Here is a 19769-nt window from a genome sequence, read left to right as displayed (position 1 = left end):
TGCTGCTAATGAACCAAATGTTTCAGAAGGGCACGAGCGTGCCAACCAATTGTAGAGGGCCATATAACGAAGGGCCTTCTAGTTTGAGAGTCATTGATGTACCTTGTCTCTATAACCATTGAAGACGACTTGCACTTGGGGTGGACAACGCATGTTGAGTGCAACCCCAGGATTCTTATTTGCCAAGTAGTATGTCATCATGTCTGACGTATTTTTTGCATAGAAGGATGTTTTTATGAGAAATGTTTTAAGAGAATTCTGTGTGACATCTTTAGATGTCCGTTGTAACTCCCCATTTTAGACTATTGATGATAAATCAAAAAGGACTTTGTGCTCCAAATAATCAAACCGCTCAGGAAGATGGCAGAGTTATTCCGTTTCCCATCCAACTCCATAACACGCTATCCGCTATGGGCCTTAAGTTCACCGTCATTGTAGATTGTGGTGGATGCGAACCCATTTGGGTGGGGTGCAGTGCTGACTCAGCATGATAGTGGCAACATGAGACTGGTGACCTTTGCAAGCCGAGCCCTAACAACAATACTCTCAAATAGATAGAGGCTCTGGCGGTGCCAGCATTTTTTATAGTACATTTTGGGGAGACCAGAAACTGGTCACCGACCACAAACCCCTCATACCGATCATGGCTGGATCGTCGGTAAGACCGTCTGCCCATATTGAGCGCTGGATGTTTGCCCTGTTGGAATACTAGGTGTGTTTTGTCTATTGCCCTGGCTCAAATAACACTGCAGACTATCTCTCAAGGCATCCGGGAGGGAATGACAGTCGACCAGAGACAGGGGAAGCTGAGGCAGAGGAGTTTGTGCAGCTGGTAATTGAGCCATCAACAGGGGCGTTGCTGGGGGGGAATTAAGGGGGCTATAGCCCCTGATCTTTTGGTTGTAGCCCCGGATAGAATCTCAGGAGCTACAGCCAAAAGACTAGCTAGCCCCCAGTCCCAACAGTTCTGACATCAGCTTAGCCCCAGGTCTTTTCCAGACCTAGCCACGCCCCTGGTCATCAATGTCAAATTCCATGTTGGTGCAGGAGTTGACTGACATATCGGGCGAGGATGAGTGCTTCCCCCCTACTCTGTGAAGCATTACGCAAGGGAGAATGGAAGGGGGTGCTCATGGGGCTGAGCAAAATGCCCACATGATGCTCGAACAGTTCAAGATGGTTTGGGATGAACTATCCTTCACCAATTCTGGATTGCTACTGAGGGGGGAAAAGATGGTAGTTCCTTTGGACAAGATTCTGCAGGTAATTGCATTGGCACATCAGGGTGTGGCCAAAACCAAAGCACGCCTGAGGCTAAAACCTGGAGAGTTTGGTTGACAATTTTGTGAAGAGCTGTGTGTGGCACCGAGCGGCAGCCCCGGCGCAACGGGAGCTGCGCATCGAGTCAATGCCTAGAAGCTGTTGCCCTGGGAGATGGTACATGTGGATTAGTGGGTCCACAGGACGGGACACACATTTTCTGGTGTTCATCGATTAGTGGACACGGTCCCCAGAGGTAGAATTTGTGGAGTCCACATCATTTGCCCACATAGTGACAATAATAGAGAAGGTGTTTGCCCCGCATGGTTTCCCGAAGGAGATTTGTTTGGATAACGGACCTCCGTTCCAAGGAGACAGTTTGCGCAGTTCATGCTGGAGTCTGGCATAAAGGACAGGAAGATTTCTCTGGTGTGGCCAAGAGCTAATGGAGAGGTAGAACGGTTCAGGCGGAGTCCAAACAAGGTGGCTCCCCACTCCTTAACTGGAGTTGCCCAGGGGGAGGCACTGTTTAAGAGATGCACTTGTGGTTTGGTGCCAGATCTAGAGACGAGGTCACCCGCTGAGATTGACGCGTGCCGGAAGAGAGGAGAACCAGGAACGAAAGGGAGAACATCCGTCAAGGTTTGCGACTACATCATCCGTCACCGGGAGTCGAGGTGTTGGCGAGGAACAGACACCCCAAAGGAAAACTTTTGTTTACCATATGAACCCCGGCCAATGGAAGCGGTGGAGCAGAAGGGGGTCCATGGTCATGGCGTCCGATGGCAGGACGACAGTAACCAAATCGAACTTCTTTTTGAAAAAAATAAATAAATGGCCGAGAGCGGCCAAGCAGGACCTGCCCAGGTGAGTGAGAACTAAGAAGAGGCCGAAGGGAATGAAAGGGAGGATCATGCAAGAGCCTGTTGATCCAGGACCGGCAGAGGATGTAAATCCAGGATGAATGGTGGGGGCTTATCCTCAGCGAGAATCAGGCCCTCCAGTTTAAAGGATTATGTGCTGGACGCAAAGACGGTTCTGCGTGTTGTACAGTTCACTTTTAGCCTGTGTTTAAATGTTCAAATGGAGAGGCACAAGCTGGTTGGTTTTACTCCGTATTGTTATTTGTTGTGGTAATGAAAAAGGGAGAAGTATGGTGACGCTGCTTTATGGGGTGACGTAACTGCTGCGTCAATAAAAGGGGCGTTACCGCATGGCAGTACACCGTGGAGCACGGACCAGCTACTTGGGTCGGTCTTCCGTGGGGGAGCCCCGGGGCTACCGCCCCACCAGGCAATGGGGCCTATAACAGCTGCCATTTTTTATAAGAAACCTTAAATTCGCATTCCCTTTACTCTGCTCTGATGGGGTTAATTAGCCTCAAAGAGATCAGTTGCCCATCAGTTACACACACACGAAGATTTAGAGCATTTAACACAAACCAATCACCAAGCATGAGCCCTCGCAGACCCGTTTCCAGGTATTGCTGGGCAGCCCTGGCACAAGAGATGGAACACACAGCACTGCGCAGGAACAGAAGGAAAAAAGTAAGTGGGCACAGGGAAAAGCTTTGAGGGAGATGCCCTCTGTTGTGTACGTGGTACACGTAACGCGCATGCGCGGCCCGCGAGCCGGCGCGCCAGTTAATAAAGGCGGCGCCCGGCGGCAGTTCGGGCCGGAGCGCCGGAACAGGCGGACGTCTCCAGTGTCCGTTCTTGCGCGATCCATCTGCGCGCAGGGCCCAGATCTAGGAGGGGCCCGCACTCCACCACAGTGGGCCCTCCGATCACAACACTGGCGACGAGGAGGTACGGTCCACTTCCGTGCCCGACGACCACAGAGTGACGGAAGTCTGCCGTGTCACGGACCCACGGAGTACCGGCGGCCATTTTCTCTTTCACCCGATCCCCGTCACACGTGGCAACAGTGGTTGCGGCCCATCAGGGTGCTCGTGCGCCACTCGCCAACGGCGTCGGAAGACACCAAAGAACAATTTTTGGAACGCCCACAGTCCTGCAGGCGCAAGACTGTGGCAACCGAGAAGAAAGAAGGGGATTTCGCACCCAACCCTGCCACGAGGCCGAGACAAGACATCCTCTCCCGAGACAGCCAACTGTGAGTACGTGGCACTGAAATGGGTGAAGGTGCCGACGATGAGGGTGCCGCAGCCCCAATCCCCGCAGAGCTCGCAGCTCCCTAGCCCCCATGCCGGAATTCGATGCCACTGGCCCCCCTTCCAAACTAGGCCCGAAGTGGCTATTGTGGGTCAAAAGACTGGACATGTTCTTTAGGGCATCTGGGGTAGACGATGACGAAAAGATTGCAACCATGATCTATTCGGCAGGCGCAGAAGTCCACAAGATCTACGACTCCCTCGTCATCCCCGTAGTCACGTACGACGCGGTCAAGCAGGCACTCAAAGACCACTTCCTACCCATGGCCAGGTTTGTCATGGGCGCTGAGAGACAATTGGACGATGAGCCCCTAGACAAATTCTGCGCCCGCCTGAGACACCTGGCGACCTCCTCCAGAGGGTTGATACCAGAAGCGGGAGAACGACGCCCAGGGGTGATCGATGACGCACAGGTGGCAGCAGACAGGGCCGCGAGAAACGAAAGTGAGACAACGAGGCGGAAGCTGCCGGAGAAAGAGATAGCAGTAGGAGACACCGTCCTTGTCCGAAACAGGAAGCCGAGGGGAAACTCTCAATGACTTATGAAACACAACCAATGGGAGTAACTCACGTCAAAGGATCCATGATCACGACGGTGACCAGAAATGTGTCCTTCAAACGCATAGGACCAATAACCTCAGAAGAAGAACCGGATCCCGGCCAAAGGCTGGCGGCAGAAGCGCCGCCGGAAAACGTTGAACCGCCCGGAGACCCTGGAAGGCCAGAGAACCTCGAAAGGAGCCCGCCCAGGTACCCCCGCAGGGAAGGGCGCCGCCCCCCACAAAGGTTCCAAGACTTCATTATGGACTCAGCAACCTGAGCAATCAAGTCTGTTAAGTATAAAATGTTTTGAGCCACGTTGGCTCCCCGTGTTTAATGCTTTGTTGTTTGAGGGGAAAAAGGAGGGATGTTGTGTACGTGGTACACGTAACGAGCATGCGCGGCCCGCGAGCCGGCGCATGCGCGCCAGTTAATAAAGGCGGCGCCCGGCGGCAGTTCGGGCCGGAGCGCCGGAAGTCTCCAGTGTCCGTTCTTGCGTAATCCATCTGCGCGCAGGGCCCAGATCTAGGAGGGGCCCGCACTCCACCACAGTGGGCCCTCCGATCACAACACCCTCGTCAGGTTCCACTCTGGACGCCACGCCTCCTTAGACCCGACCCCCACGGCGTGAACAGAGCAATGGGGCAGACGCCCGACATGCACCGCCAAAAGAAAGGGTTGCAAAGGTAACTGCCACAAGGTCATGTTGGCAGAGTCAGGACTCGATGACAGCAGTGAGGGGAGCGCGGAGGAGATGAAAAGTTCAAGAGGAGGAGGAAGGGGGGGGAGAAGAGGGCGTCAGGGAGGCACAGAGGGGCAGCCCTTGGAATGTGAGAAAGACAGGGACTAGGTCCCTTTCACGTGTAATGGGGGCTGCGCCTCTTTTCCTACCCTTCCGCTCCTCTTAAACTACAGCGCTTTGAATCGGCTTCTGGGCGTGTGTAAAGACAGAGAACGCTACGGACTCAATTGCATCACAACTTGAAAAGGAGGTTCAGGAGGTCACGAGGGTGCAACCCTGGGCAGGGGCGGGGACAGCGTCATGGCCCTTCAACCTCCCCAGTTGAAAGGTGCCTCAAGCCTGGGGCGGGAAGGGGCCGAAACTGCCCCTATGTTGCCAGTCAGGGGTCTTATAACACGGCACTATAGTCCCGTTTATATTGCTTTCGTTCTGGGGTGCCAAAGGTGTACTTTACTGCGCTCGCTAGTGCTCACCCTATAATACATTCAATTATTAATCTACAGCAAGTCTCACATAACCTGCACATGTCGAGAGCGACGCAAGGAGGTGTGGAACCTGGCCACCCTGTGAGCAGGTGCGTTATGTTCGAGAGGATGAGGGACGGGGCGGAACGGCCGCCCCTCCAGCCCGACACCTCTAGAGGGCGCTGGTGCTTGGGCTAGTGGAGCCATCCCAGATCCCCTCGTCCTGATTGGCCAGCGTCTGTGCCGCTCCTTGTCGTCACGCCAGCTCCAGTGAATGAAGCGCCTTGGAGAGAGTACTATGCGCTCTGCCCACACGCCCATCGCTGCCGCCCAGCGACGGGCAGCGCCATCTGCCAGCAGGGATTAGGCGCCCTGTTGCCGAGGGACCTGCACAGCATGGCACTGTGCGGAGGTTAGGGCTGGCCACGTCGAGCTTCAGCTCTCATGCTAAACCCCGTAGGTTACTAAACCCACCATTTGATGAGCCGCCTTTTGAAGGGCACTGGCAGGGTTTGTGGAAGCGGCACTCATGAACGCATGGAGTCGGCCACGCCTGGGCGGGTTCTTGCCCCCACCACAAAAGGATGCCCTGCTCAAGACGCAGGTCTAGAAAGGAACGCGAAAAGAGCGCAGGCGGGAGGGGCTCCGAGTGCCCTCGACGGGTCATGGTCCAGACGGCATCGTGGACTCCTTGCAGGGAGGCAGGGCTCCGTTTCAAGCATATCGAAGCGGGAGTGGCCCTAGGAGGCCGGCGAGGAGCGTAGGGCCCCGTCACATGGCTCGCTCATACCAGTGCAGTCCCCCACACTTTGCGCTCACACATGCTGCAACACACTGTCTTACCGTCAGAAAATGCCCAGAGACTGCCGATAACAGGAACACGTATTCATTAGTGCTACAAACGTACACAAATAACCATTGTAACTTGTAAATACCCTACATGCACACAAAACACGCAACCTACTTGCCCCCCCCCCATGCTTGGGCTGGCCTATAAGAGAATGTCTGAACCAAAAACACAAATGCTAGTGTGGGCCACTTTGATGAGTTACTTCAGTATGTGGCTAGTAGTTTTGACCAGTGTTGCTGAATAAATATCTTTAAAATGCACAATTTGCCTCACACTTAATCATTGGATACTATTCAGTCTGTCACAAAAGGGACCAGTTGTAACTCTGGGCCACTTTCATTGGTGCCCGAGACACTAATATGCCCAAGACCTCCACCCCCCCCCCCCCCAACAGAAACTGCTTCCAGTGAAGAAAACTGAAAGTACAGTATGCTAAGGGTCACATGTTTTGGTGGTAAGAGGGGACGCTGGGATCGGAACCCAGCTCCGCTGGTTCAACAGCAGCTGTCTGCTAGACAATAGCTCCCTCATCCAAATCGTGGCGGCCCCAATGTAATTCTACCAGACATTGAACCCCAAAATATTCCAATGCTCTGGTGAGGGAGGTTTGGGGGGCTCAAACCAAATACATTGGACAAAAGTAAAGGAGTGCAGGACTGGAACACGGTGTCACCCGACGACAGGGGGCCACCTGGTAACATCACCAGGCTGGCCACTTAAGTCTCAGGTGCCACCGTGTCTACCTCCGCGACTCCATGGCACACCGTGTTATGGACGCACTGGCATGCAGAAGGGAGAGCACACATCAATACCCGGGCACTATGCACCATCAGAGATGCTCAATTATTAATATGCACCTTATAACGGCTCCGCGGAAGGACAGGACGTTCCCAGCCCAAGACGCCATTTCGGGACAGGGCATAGGCGAGAAAGCAGTGCAGTGCCAAAGAGTAGGCACCTAAAAGCGGCCATTAATGCCTCGAAGACGCCTTCCAGGACAGACGGTGGGGGAGGTCGAGGTGGGTCTATGTCCCATCACCTTAGCGCAAATCATACCAACTTGAACAACATGACTTTACCCAAATGCATTGTCATTCCTCCCTAGGCTAATGATTAATGTGGGTGGCCATGGGAACTGCTTTTGCCCCCAAGGGCCCGATTCATGGGGAAAACGTGCACAGAGATCCCGCAAAGGCCGCACGCCGAGAACGAGACTGCAAGCATACGTTACACATACACCCCTAAATCTGACACCCGATCTTACCTCTGTGTGGCGAATCCTAAGTGCAAGTGTCTGTACGCCTGCCTTCGGGTGGCGGATAGCATGATGACTTTGCATTGCCATTTCCCCGCCGAGAGGTGGCGCACTCGGATACTTGAATACGTATCGTCCACGCAATAGTGGGTGCGCGATGGACTCCCTGCGGGCCGTCCCTCATAAGGCCCACATTTTCCCTGTTGAAGTGCGAGAATGGAACAAAAGGCTCCCACCAATCCCCTCACGCCTCTGGCCTAGAGGATCGCGGCCCAGACACCCGCCACGAGAGGAGTTTGCCTATCTACCAGACGACCAAATACCCTGGTACAGGAACATACGGATGTGTCCACCAGCCTGCCCACCAGCCTGCCCTGCTCATGCCGACGCCTGCGGCATGGATGAACTCGACTGAACCATTCAACAGTAAATGAACACATCGTTAGAGATGCCATGACGACCTAGCCAACGGTCAGCACACCCGTGCAAACATGCACACTGGACACTCCCACACCAATCCACACGAAGAACATATTCAGTGCTATGACGTAGGTGACGGGCACACCCACTGACGCGCATCTTTATTATTTTTCACATAGCTTTTTCAAAATGCAGAAACGCAAGACGCACAACGAACTCATCTAAAATGCTTGCTGACGCTTCTCCTACCCCATGCATTGCAATGAGAAATATAACAAAGACATGATACTGGGGATAAAGCAATATGGTACCATAACCTAAAGCGCCGTGCATCAAACGTCCCCACCTATGCACCAGGCCCAAGTAGGCCGCAAGCAAGAGCCTCCATGAACATTGAACGAGCAAGAGTACAATTGCTGACCCTGCAGAATGCGCCCGGCAAGAGCAGACAGTCAAGGGCACAATGTTGCCAACTTGCATGCCACAAGCCGAAGCCAAGGTCACACCTGCAAACTAAGCCAGGCACACAGTGGAAGATGCAATATTAAATGTGCAGAATTCTGCCTCAACCACGGTCTCTCCTCACGTGACCAAGCCGAACCTGACAGGGTGCCAGGCCCAGGAGGAGGGAGGCGCCTGGATCCCACGTTTTGAGACACAGGCAGCAACAATTAAGCGACTCAATGGACATCTGCGGCAGTGGGAGTAGTCTGCCCTCCAGCATATGAACAAATCCTCGCATTGTCTGCACATACCCATAGTTATACATTGTTGCAAATGACAGGTGCACCGCGAGCTGGTAACAGCGATGGTCCCAGACTGGGGGGCTCGCGAGTGGACCAATCAGAATAATTGGCTATCACTGACGCCATTAACATTAGCCAATCCTCAGGGGTCTTCATGTAACAATTTTCATGTATCTAATTGAAGGGACAACCCAAGTATACCACCTGACTGACCCTCAACCACTAACAGCGTTCTCTATACGTATGTTATACTAACCCTACCACTCGAGGAACCAATCCAGAGTGGCGATAGGTTTTTTGCTAACTTTCCCAGGTGACGCAAGTAGCGCGTCATAATAAAGTAAAAAGGGCCTGCGAGCCCCACGAATTGAGAGAGTGTGTCAGGACGGACGCGTACGATCCTTGACCCATCCCTGCCGTTTGTTTAACGGCAGAATCACCTTGCTTCTTGCGTGTGCCTCATACTTATTTTTGGGATACGCGGGAGGAGTTGGGGCCTCCCTGCCCGGAGGTCCGCGGACGGCCCAGCCGGCCCCGGGAGAATTTCCCCCCCCCCCCCCGACACTGTTGTTCCTCTTTTTCCAAGTTCCACCTGACATCCGCACAAGCCGCGCCAATGCTCTGAGGGGCGTCTCGCGTAAGGCACTCTGCCTCTCCCTGCAAAGTACTAAAAAATAATACTGCGCAGTTGGTTCCATGAATCGACAAACAGGATTTCGGGTGCAGTTAGACACGCAAAGTCCCTATGTTCTGTGCAGATATTTGCATGAATCAGACTCTAAAGATGCAACTTTTAAACCGCTAGCAAAACCCCTAACAGTCTTACACACAACCTCACTCCATCCTCCTCCAGGGACTTGGTGCCGAGCCTACGTCATGCCCCGCAACTTAATGGTCACTATTATAGTGGTTTGAATGTGCTTTCATGGTGTAATTTTAGTGGGTTTCACAAACGCACTCCTGGGTGCATTGTGGAAACTACCTGCACAGCTCCCCAAACAGGCACCTTTAGAAGCTGGGCTTTCTAACACTTGGTGCCTGTTTGAGGCACGAAAATCTATTTGAGATGCTGGAAAATAAAGAGATTTGCTCAGGATCGCACAATAGATTGTGTGGAAGACCAAATATTCCAAAAAGCATTTTCTGGTTACATTTTTATTTATTTTTTACATTTGTAAAGCGCACTAACTGCCCATGGGAATCGCAGCGCTGTTGCAGGAAAGTGTCTTAGTTACAGTGAGCGGTGCAGCCTAGCAGTACAGGTTAGTAGGATGCATACATAGGGAGTTACAGGTTTGGTGTAAAATACACCAACACTGAGATTACATCACATGATCAGAAAAAAGGAAAGGATAGCATGGAGGGGGAATGGACAAAATGAGTCGAAAACACAGCAGCTCAATTTCAGTGGCCCCAAAATGGCATAGAGTCTGCTCTGGGAACACTATGTAATAAACACACAAGCAAAAAGGTTGCATAGGACACCTGCCAAACCAAGAAGGAAGAGCAGTGGGCATTCCTCTGGGTGAACAGCCACTTTACTGTTTAGTTTCCGTCACTCACAATCACACACATACAGTGGCACACTCACACACCACATCTCAAACACTTCGAAACGCAGCAGCAGTCCGACTCAGCCTATAAGGCAATGTTGCCTTAATGCGGGGCACCTAACCAGCCCCCGGCCTTTCAGGGCTCCATCAATTATCAGTAAAGTGCACAGTGAAGCCCCTCATCCTCTTAAGGAAACACCGAGACTGCCAAAACCCATGTCGGCAGGTTCAATGAATGATTTAAGCTGCTTCCAACCCGCTGCTTTTGTGTCTCTCTCTAATGGCACGGACGGACTAAAGCAGGATGGAACGGAAACAACCGTGCGGAACTGCCATTGGCTACGGCCAACGTTAACAGCTTTCCCCATCCGTCGAGTTGTGTTCATGTGTGTAAGAATGATGCAGAAGAGTGCATCAGGTCCAAGGACCATCGCCAAGGACGCGGCGCCAAGGACGCGGCGCCTATGCGGTTCTGGGTCATTAACAACCGAACATAAAAATGGAAGGTGTGTAGTACAACTGCGCAAAGAACACTACATTCTAATCTTCAAGTCACTATCATTCAAGGTTCACAAAACAAACAGAGAATTTGAAGGGAGATTTTTATTGTGTTCACAGCTGACACGTGTTTCGACCAAAGGGTCGTCCTCAAGGCAAGAGATGATAGGGATAAATCCCTTAACAGCGAGGATGGGAACACCTACACATTTGCAAGTGTAAAACTTCTAGACAAATACCTATTAGTTATTCTTGGATCGCCCCATGAAGGCGTAGAAATGGCATCAGAAAATGGAATTCCGTCAGATGTTTCAGAAAATGGAACGATAGAAGGTATCAATACCGTCAATTAGCATATATAGGGATGAAAGCCCATAGGAGGCGGATTCGAGCTTATTTGTTGGAGGAACTAGAGGGAACCTCCTGTGTAGTTTTTGCAGCATGGGACTACTTTTACTACAAGAGAGTTGAGCGCACCCCACTTTCGTCACTTCCCCTAATATCCCTTTAGATAATTAACAGCTGATGTCACAGAAAGGCAGGGCCAGCATTGGCCAACTCAGGGGTACTCATGTGCAAACGGCAAACCCAGCCCCCACTTCCAAAAGTCGAGGGCCCCACTTCTGGATTATGGCACGATCTCTGCTGCAAGTGCATTAACCTGATGAGCTCCCGCAATGCCTACATTCCTAGAAACACAAAGGGCAACAGATCGGATGCAGGCCCAGAAACGTGAAGGATGCCAGCAGGCCAGACAAAGCCGTTCGTTTGGGTTCAGGGTCATTTAAAAAAACAAAACTCCATTCTCAGAACGTGGTGCGCAAGCGATAGCGACTGGTGTTTACAAACCTATGACACGTCATTGGAGGATGGGCTCCAGAGTGCCACAGACACAACTGGAGGAATGCCGTGTCATGCCCAGCCGAGTGACCAACTCAAGGACTGGGTACAGATTTAGTGGCACTGCACAGCACTCAGATAAAGGAGTCTGAAACCAGACAATAGGTTAGTCTCGCATCTACCATGCTGCTAAATTTCCCTAGTTCTGCAAGAAAAGAGCAAGCCCGCAGGAATTCAACCCGTGGATGCAGTGAAGCACCACTTCTCCGCAGCGGGAACACTAACAGAGCTCAGCGCCTTTCGCTTGCAAACTGCATGCCGTTTACAGCAGGCGCATTTACATACAGAGCTACTTCACTAGGACTGGAATCTCTGACCTGCAGATTATCAAAATGTATCTGTAGCAGGTGCATTACGCTACCGAGCACGCATCATCTGATTGCAGGGTACATACAGTAGGTCCACCTGTAAGTGGAGGGCACGAATTGGGCGCATAACAGACAGCAGACAGTTAACTTCCAGCTGTTAGACTTCATAAGCATGGCTACGTACACACGCAGAAGGTTCATAAGATTCTATTTAAGAGAACAGTGCGTTATGGAAATTGTAGTGCTGAATAAAGTCAATTACGCAAATTAGCTTAATCATCAGTGACCGGTCACAACCTAAGCCCCGGAGAAGGAAAGGGTGTCCCAGTGACACCCAGTCACCAACCTTCAAAAACACACACACCTCAAACCATCTTCGAAGTGCAGGAGCGCGCAGGCCACACACACACGCGCGCATCTGCTCCGCAGTCTCATTGACCCGCAGAGCTACTTAAAGGTTGAACACTGTCAACTGCGCGACACGGACACACACTCCAACAGGTGCATAAACGCGCGGAACTGCTCGCGACCCGCAGGTCTGTTCGCAAGCTGGTTAGCTTCTAGGAGTTCTCGTATAAAGGCAAGGGGGTTTTATCCAGGGAGCTGCTGCGAACACATATACGCAAATGTATCACTTGCAGTCATACGTCAGAACGGGAAGGAAAATGGCAAGACCTACCCGTGCCATCCTCTGCGGGCGCAGGAGGCATCCTCCGGCTTCTCTGTCGGTTTCGTTTCCTCGCGGTAAATAAAAAAAGAACTGTTTATTTTTTTTTATTTAGTCTTATAAAAGGGCGGCCAGGGCAGGCTGGTGGGCAGCTCAGAAGCAATCCACGAAGCACTTGAAGGTCAGTCTGAAGTACCTCATTGAGGAAGTGAACCCCTGTGGAAAGAAGAGGGGCTCAGGGCGCCGGCGGGGGTGTCTGCAGGCGTGCTCCGGCTCAGGACTCGGGGGCAGAAGGGATGCTGCACCGTGTGATGCGCCGCTCCATGCCCCCTCTGCACACTGCTGCAGCCGCCGGCCCTGCCTCTCCAAATAAAGGATGGAAAAAAAAGAGCTCCCAGCCTGCCCCTCCCCGTGCCCCCTCCTGATTGGACAGGCAAGCTCCGAGTTCTCTGCCCTCGCCCCGCCTCCCGCGCCGAATCTTCCTCTCCTCCAAGCATCTCGGGGATTGTAGTTGCGAACGTGGGTGGTCCTCTGCACCTGTCCACAGACCAGGCTACTAACTAACGCATCATGGGAACTGTAGTTCCTCACAAGGGGGTCCTATGCAACGGAACACGGGGCCCTACAGCACTGCAGGGCCCTGCTTAACTTTCTATATGGGACTAGTGCAACGATGGCATGCCCGTTTTTGAAAAATCCGTTTTGGTGTTGCAATTACCTGTATTGTTCCTATTCGATATCTGTACATTATCCATTCGAGAGACGCTAGTCCAGGCCTGGTTTTAACTTTGCATTCTACGACTTGTAGTCCTGGGTTTATTTATTTATTTATTGTATTTATATGCAGCGCCCAAACCCGTATCACAGCGCTGATCGTGACACACTAGGCAAGTACATGAATAGACGCTGAAACGGCCAGAAAGAGGTACATTATCAAACAGAGCATCAGGAGCAGCTAATCATATTTGTCAAAAAGCAGAGTACTACGTTTTTTTTTCGAAAGATGAGATAGGAGGGTTCTTCTTGGATGTGGAGAGGGAGGGCGTTCCAGAGGGTGGGGGCAGTGACGGTGAATCTAGTTTCCCCAGCTCTTTTCCTAGAGAATCTAGGAATGGCTAGGGCTCCGCTGCTGTGGGAGGTGCAGTGTTACGGATGCACCTGTGAGTGATGGAGAGGATCTTGAACTTTAATTGGTAGCCAGTGGGCCTCTCGCCTAACATGGGAGATATGGGCTGAGTGTTTCAAGCCCCAGACAGCACGTTGTTTTGAATCAGTTGGAGTTTCGGGAGATTTTTAGATGAGGTGCCTGAGAGAATGACATTGCAATAGTCCAGTCGCAGAGTGATTAGCAGAGTGTTCTGCTGTGGAGTGTTGTGTGTTACCCTATTCTACTGTGGATTACTGGTGTGGAGTTGGTTGCATCTATCTTCCCCTCAGAAGTCCTCTTTCTTTGGCCATGCATCGGACGCTCCTGCCAGCAGCTCGAACCTCTACATATACACAGCTGCACACGCGGAGCATGTCACGGAATGAGTAGCAGAGTGTTCTGCTGTGGAGTGTTGTGTGTTACCCTATTCTACTGTGGATTACTGCCGTGGATTTGCCTGCATCTATCTTCCCCTCGGAAGTCCTCTTTCTTTGGCCACGCATTGGAAGCTCCTGCCAGCAGCTCGAACCTCTGTATATACTCAGCTGCATACGCAGAGCGTGTCCCGGAGTGAGTAGCAGAGTGTTCTGCTGTGGAGTGTTGTGTGTTACCCTATTCTACTGTGGATTACTGGTGTGGAGTTGCCTGCATCTATCTTCCCCTCGGAAGTCCTCTTTCTTTGGCCACGCATTGGAAGCTCCTGCCAGCAGCTCGAACCTCTGTATATACTCAGCAGCACACGCAAAGCATGTCGCGGAATGAGTAGCAGAGTGTTCTGCTGTGGAGTGTTGTGTGTTACCCTATTCTACTGTGGATTACTGCCGTGGATTTGCCTGCATCTATCTTCCCCTCAGAAGTCCTCTTTCTTTGGCCATGCATCGGACGCTCCTGCCAGCAGCTCGAACCTCTGTATATACTCAGCAGCAGACGCAGAGCATGTCGCGGAATGAGTAGCAGAGTGTTCTGCTGTGGAGTGTTGTGTGTTACCCTATTCTACTGTGGATAACTGGTGTGGAGTTGCCTGCATCTATCTTCCCCTCGGAAGTCCTCTTTGTTTGGCCACTCATCAGACGCTGCTGCCAGCAGCCCTAACCTCTATATATACTCAGCTGCACACGCGGAGCGTGTCCCGGAGTGCGTAGCAGAGTGTTCTGCTGTGGAGTGTTGTGTGTTACCCTATTCTACTGTGGATTACTGCCGTGGATTTGCCTGCATCTATCTTCCCCTCAGAAGTCCTCTTTCTTTGGCCATGCATCGGACGCTCCTGCCAGCAGCTCGAACCTCTGTGTATACTCAGCAGCACACGCAGAGCATGTCGCGGAATGAGTAGCAGAGTGTTCTGCTGTGGAGTGTTGTGTGTTACCCTATTCTACTGTGGATTACTGGTGTGGAGTAGCCTGCATCTATCTTCCCCTCGGAAGTCCTCTTTCTTTGGCCACTCATCAGACGCTACTGCCAGCAGCCCTAACCTCTATATATACTCAGCTGCACACGCGGAGCGTGTCGCGGAGTGAGTAGCAGAGTGTTCTGCTGTTGAGTGTTGTGTGTTACCCTATTCTACTGTGGATTACTTCCCTGGAGTTGCCTGCATTTATCTTCCCCTCGGAAGTCCTCTTTCTTTGGCCACGCATCAGAAGCTCCTGCCAGCAGATCGAATCTCTCTCTATATATACTGAGCTGCACATGCGGAGCATGTCGCAGAGTGAGTAGCAGAATGTTCCGCTGTGGAGTGTTGTGTGTTACCCTATTCTACTGTGGATTACTGACAGGCAGTTGCCTGCATCTGTGAAAACAGAAAAAGAATATCGAGGCTGAGTACCCCAAAAGGAAATACACCGAACACGAGTTACAAAGGAACATACAAAGTACTTTATTTTATACTGAACCCAGTTACAAAAAAACAGATCAAAATCAGATAGCTATCGGCCCTCAGTACAACACAACGAACTCCAGCGTGGTTCAGTGTGTTCAGTGAGAGACGCTGCACATTAGAATGCATTCGCTTTTTATACATTTATTGGGCGCAATGTCCAGCCCCACTTCGGGTTAATATTCCTTTTAATACATCACCGATCTAGGGCTCGTGCCAAGTCTCAAATAACCGCATATAACTGGTTTGCCTTTAATACATGTATCAACAAGCGTATGCAATAACTGTGTATTCTAAAGTTTTCCATGCAGGCCTTCTTAAACATTAATACAATGTAGTTAAACAGATGTTCTTCGTTCAGTATTTGAATACATTGTCACAACATATGCTCGAGGATTACTTTCATTGCACGAGTAATCCTTCTACACATAGGTCAATGAAGGACACGGTCTCAGTTCATGACCTCAACAAGTGGCCTGCAGGCAAATTACATATTAGCTATGTACAGAGGTCAAGACGGCCATGTTGTATTCTGGAATGACATCGTCCACCATTTTAGCTCACAGGGTGACTTTTACACAACAAATCCTAAAATGGCGGTTTGATCTAAAATGGCGGCTTACATGGATTTAAGGTCAGGACCTTGCAACACAGATTTCTTTCGTAAGCGACTTTCAAGCAGCTTGGCAAAGGCCAATATTAATATATTTATTACAATAGGAGGCACGATATACTTTCTATTTCGACACATCTATCTTCCCCTCGGAAGTCCTCTTACTTTGGTCATGCATCAGAAGCTCCTGCCAGCAGATCGAATCTATATATATATATATATATATATATATATATATATATACCGAGTTGGACAGGCGGAGCGTGTCGCGGAGTCAGTAGCAGAGTGTTCTGCTGTGGAGTGTTGTGTGTTACCCTATTCTACTGTGGATTACTGACGTGAAGGTGCCTGCATCTATCTTCCCCTCGGAAGTCCTCTTTCTTTGGCCACGCATCAGAAGCTCCTGCCACCAGATCGAATCTCTCTATATATATACTGAGCTGCACACGCAGAGCATGTCGCAGAGTGAGTAGCAGAATGTTCTGCTGTGGAGTGTTGTGTGTTACCCTATTCTACTGTGGATTACTGACGTGAAGGTGCCTGCATCTATCTTCCCCTCGGAAGTCCTCTTTCTTTGGCCACGCATCAGAAGCTCCTGCCACCAGATCGAATCTCTCTATATATATACTGAGCTGCACACGCAGAGCATGTCGCAGAGTGAGTAGCAGAATGTTCTGCTGTGGAGTGTTGTGTGTTACCCTATTCTACTGTGGATTACTGGTGTGGAGTTGCCTGCATCTATCTTCCCCTCGGAAGTCCTCTTTCTTTGGCCATGCATCGGACGCTCCTGCCAGCAGATCGAATCTCTCTATATATATACTGAGCTGCACACGCAGAGCATGGCGCAGAGTGAGTAGCAGAATGTTCTGCTGTGGAGTGTTGTGTGTTACCCTATTCTACTGTGGATTACTGACAGGCTGTTGCATGCATCTATCTTCCCCTCGGAAGTCCTCTTTCTTTGGCCACGCATTGGAAGCTCCTGCCAGCAGCATGAACCTCTATATATACTCAGCTGCACACACAGAGCATGTAGCGGAATGAGTAGCAGAGTGTTCTGCTGTGGAGTGTTGTGTGTTACCCTATTCTACTGTGGATTACTGACAGGCTGTTGCATGCATCTATCTTCCCCTCGGAAGTCCTCTTTCTTTGGCCACGCATTGGAAGCTCCTGCCAGCAGCATGAACCTCTATATATACTCAGCTGCACACACAGAGCATGTCGCGGAATGAGTAGCAGAGTGTTCTGCTGTGGAGTGTTGTGTGTTACCCTATTCTACTGTGGATTACTGACGTGAAGGTGCCTGCATCTATCTTTCCCTCGGAAGTCCTCTTACTTTGGCCATGCATCAGAAGCTCCTGCCAGCAGATCGAATCTATATACATATATATATATATTCAGTGAAAAAACTTTGTTAAAGGGACGTTATGGTTCAAAGTAAAACCGAAAAACCCCTGAAATTCAGCAGTCATGGTAAGATAAGCAACCATAACTCGCGCCACCGTGCACTGCTAACACTAACACCCAAGACATCAAAGATGACATCACAAATGTCATTGATGACATCACTGATGACATCACATGTCTGGCTCTCCCTTTTTTCCCTTTACTGACATATCTAGGCCACATAGTTTTCTTGCAAAAACATAAGACATGATAAGGATGACATTTCTGAAATGAAACCACTTTTATATATTATATCACTATGAGAAAGATCGTTGTCACAGATGGAGTCGTATTTTGGGACTGCACTACGCTTAGACAGTGGAAAATGCCAATATAATGTAAGTAACCCTTTAGATTATTTTATACCGGAATATAATAACAATAGCGTGGCGTTAAAGCCCGGTTAAGTTGTACTTGTTCGTTCAATGTGGCATAGTGTTTTCTACCGTGCACTATCACCGCCGAATTGGTCCCCTGTCACTTAGAGGGCTCTGAAAAAGGCAGAGGACAGAGGGTAGGTTAATGGGAATAAGTTAACATACTCCGTTGCACTATCCTCGCTAGCAAATAGTTTCACGCCCTAATAAATAAAATGAATATTTTTAATGAAGATCGGCTGGTGAGACTAATTTATGTTTTTTAAAACAGGTACGTCCTTCCGTATTGTCAATGCCACGATTTTCAGACCTCAGCTGATGGTTTCTTTGATTGCCAGGTGCAGCTCCATGTAAGCAACTTCATGACCCTCACCATTTTATGGGACAATCATCAAGGACCAATATGCCCTTACGCAGTACTAGCGGCTAGAAGCAAAATACCAACCATTATGGTGCTCTAATGCCTCGTTGTTGGAGCAGCCTTCCAATTATCAGTGCAACTATTTGCTTCTTTTATCATAAACCAACAGCCTGTGTACCCTAATGCCTCATTGTTGGAGCAGCCTTCCGATTATCAGTGCGACCATTTGCTTCTTTTATCATAAACCAACAGCCTGTGTACCGCAAAGGAACAGCGCGTGGCTCAAGATGAACTTTTGCTGATCGACAGCAAAGACAAATGCAAATCGTTGAATATTCTCTAAACATTTGATGTGAAATAAATGTACTTTACCAAATGTACAATCTTGCTGTTTACTTTTAAACCACAGTTTCATATTCCAAATTGTGGCGCACTGTGTTGTAAGCTGATCTAACACCCTCTGTACCGCAAAGGAACAGTGCGTGGCTCAAGATGAACTTTTGCGGATCGACAACAAAGACAAATGCAAATCGCTGAATATTCTCTAAACATTTGATGTCAAATAAATGTACTTTACGAACTGTACAATCTTGCTGTTGGCTTTCAAATCACAGTTTCATATTCCGAATTGTGGCGCGCTGTGTTGTGAGATGATGTGTGTTGTTTTCCGGGTTCTGTGTAAAGTCGCGTAGGACTGGAGACGACTGAGCGCGTTTGGCTACGCACCCTGTAACGTCACGGAGAGAGGCGGGGAATATGAATGGTTTGATAATGTCAGGCTTAGGGGCGGGACATATGATTTAGTGTCGCAAAAGCAGGTCAGCCAGGTCGATGGCGCAAGTGATAGGATTATCACATAATGTCGGCGCACAGCAGTCTGATTTATCATTTCTTTAGTGGACAAAAAGTCGGGTAAGGCTCATAGGAAATTGTACTATCAGCGGACATAAGGAGGGTTCTTAGAACACTTTCAACCTGACAATGAACAATACGAACAGCGTTCTCAGAAAACTCCCATTTTGTTTAATTGCAAACATTTCGGGACACCGCGAGTGTTCTTAGAACACATTCAACTTGCCAGTTGAGAGTACAATACGGACAGCATCCTCAGGACACCCCCATTTTGTTTATGTACGAACATTTAAGGCCACCGCGAGTGTTCTTAGCTCAATTTTAGCTTGCTTGCGAACAAAACGGACACATACTCCGTCCTCAGAACACCCCACCATTTAGTTTATTTACAAAATTTCAGAACAGCCGTGTTGTCCGCAGACAAATCGAACACAACAAAAGCGTCTAGCACATAAAAAAAACAGAACATTGAACCTATCTCATACTCCCCCACCCTCCCTCCCCAAACACTCTTACACACCAACACACTCCACTAAATACAATTTTTAATCCAAGTTTCACCGCGCTGTCCACGGTCGACGGCGAATGCAAGATGGCGGGCACCACAGAAAATCTGTTGCGCTCCACGCCCCACGCCGTCCAATCAGCGAACACGTTGCATGTCCACGGACATCACGCAAGCCGCCCGGCCAATCGGGGCGCTGTCCGCGGAGCAAACCGGGAAGTCGGT

General features: G+C 50.1%; 1 protein-coding gene across 2 annotated transcripts in view; it reads right to left on the bottom strand.

Moving 5' to 3' along the window:
• LOC138566228 (sodium- and chloride-dependent creatine transporter 1-like) overlaps positions 1-12747 on the bottom strand; it is a 358699-nt gene extending 345952 nt beyond the window's left edge. The window contains exon 1 of one of the 2 annotated variants that reach the window (XM_069643293.1): positions 12389-12747. In XM_069643293.1, the coding sequence (XP_069499394.1) occupies positions 12389-12419 (31 nt within the window). In that variant the 5' untranslated portion in view covers positions 12420-12747. The remainder of the gene's footprint in view (positions 1-12388) is intronic. The other variant, XM_069643292.1, reaches the window with a different exon arrangement.
• Positions 12748-19769: the final 7022 nt, after the last annotated feature.

The sequence above is a fragment of the Ambystoma mexicanum genome, chromosome 2p, assembly GCF_040938575.1.
Source record: "Ambystoma mexicanum isolate Mex_15411 chromosome 2p, UKY_AmexF1_1, whole genome shotgun sequence".
Classification (NCBI taxonomy): Eukaryota; Metazoa; Chordata; class Amphibia; order Caudata; family Ambystomatidae; genus Ambystoma; species Ambystoma mexicanum.
Note: the sequence above shows the minus strand (reverse complement) of the source record. Positions and strands in the feature narration are given on the sequence as shown.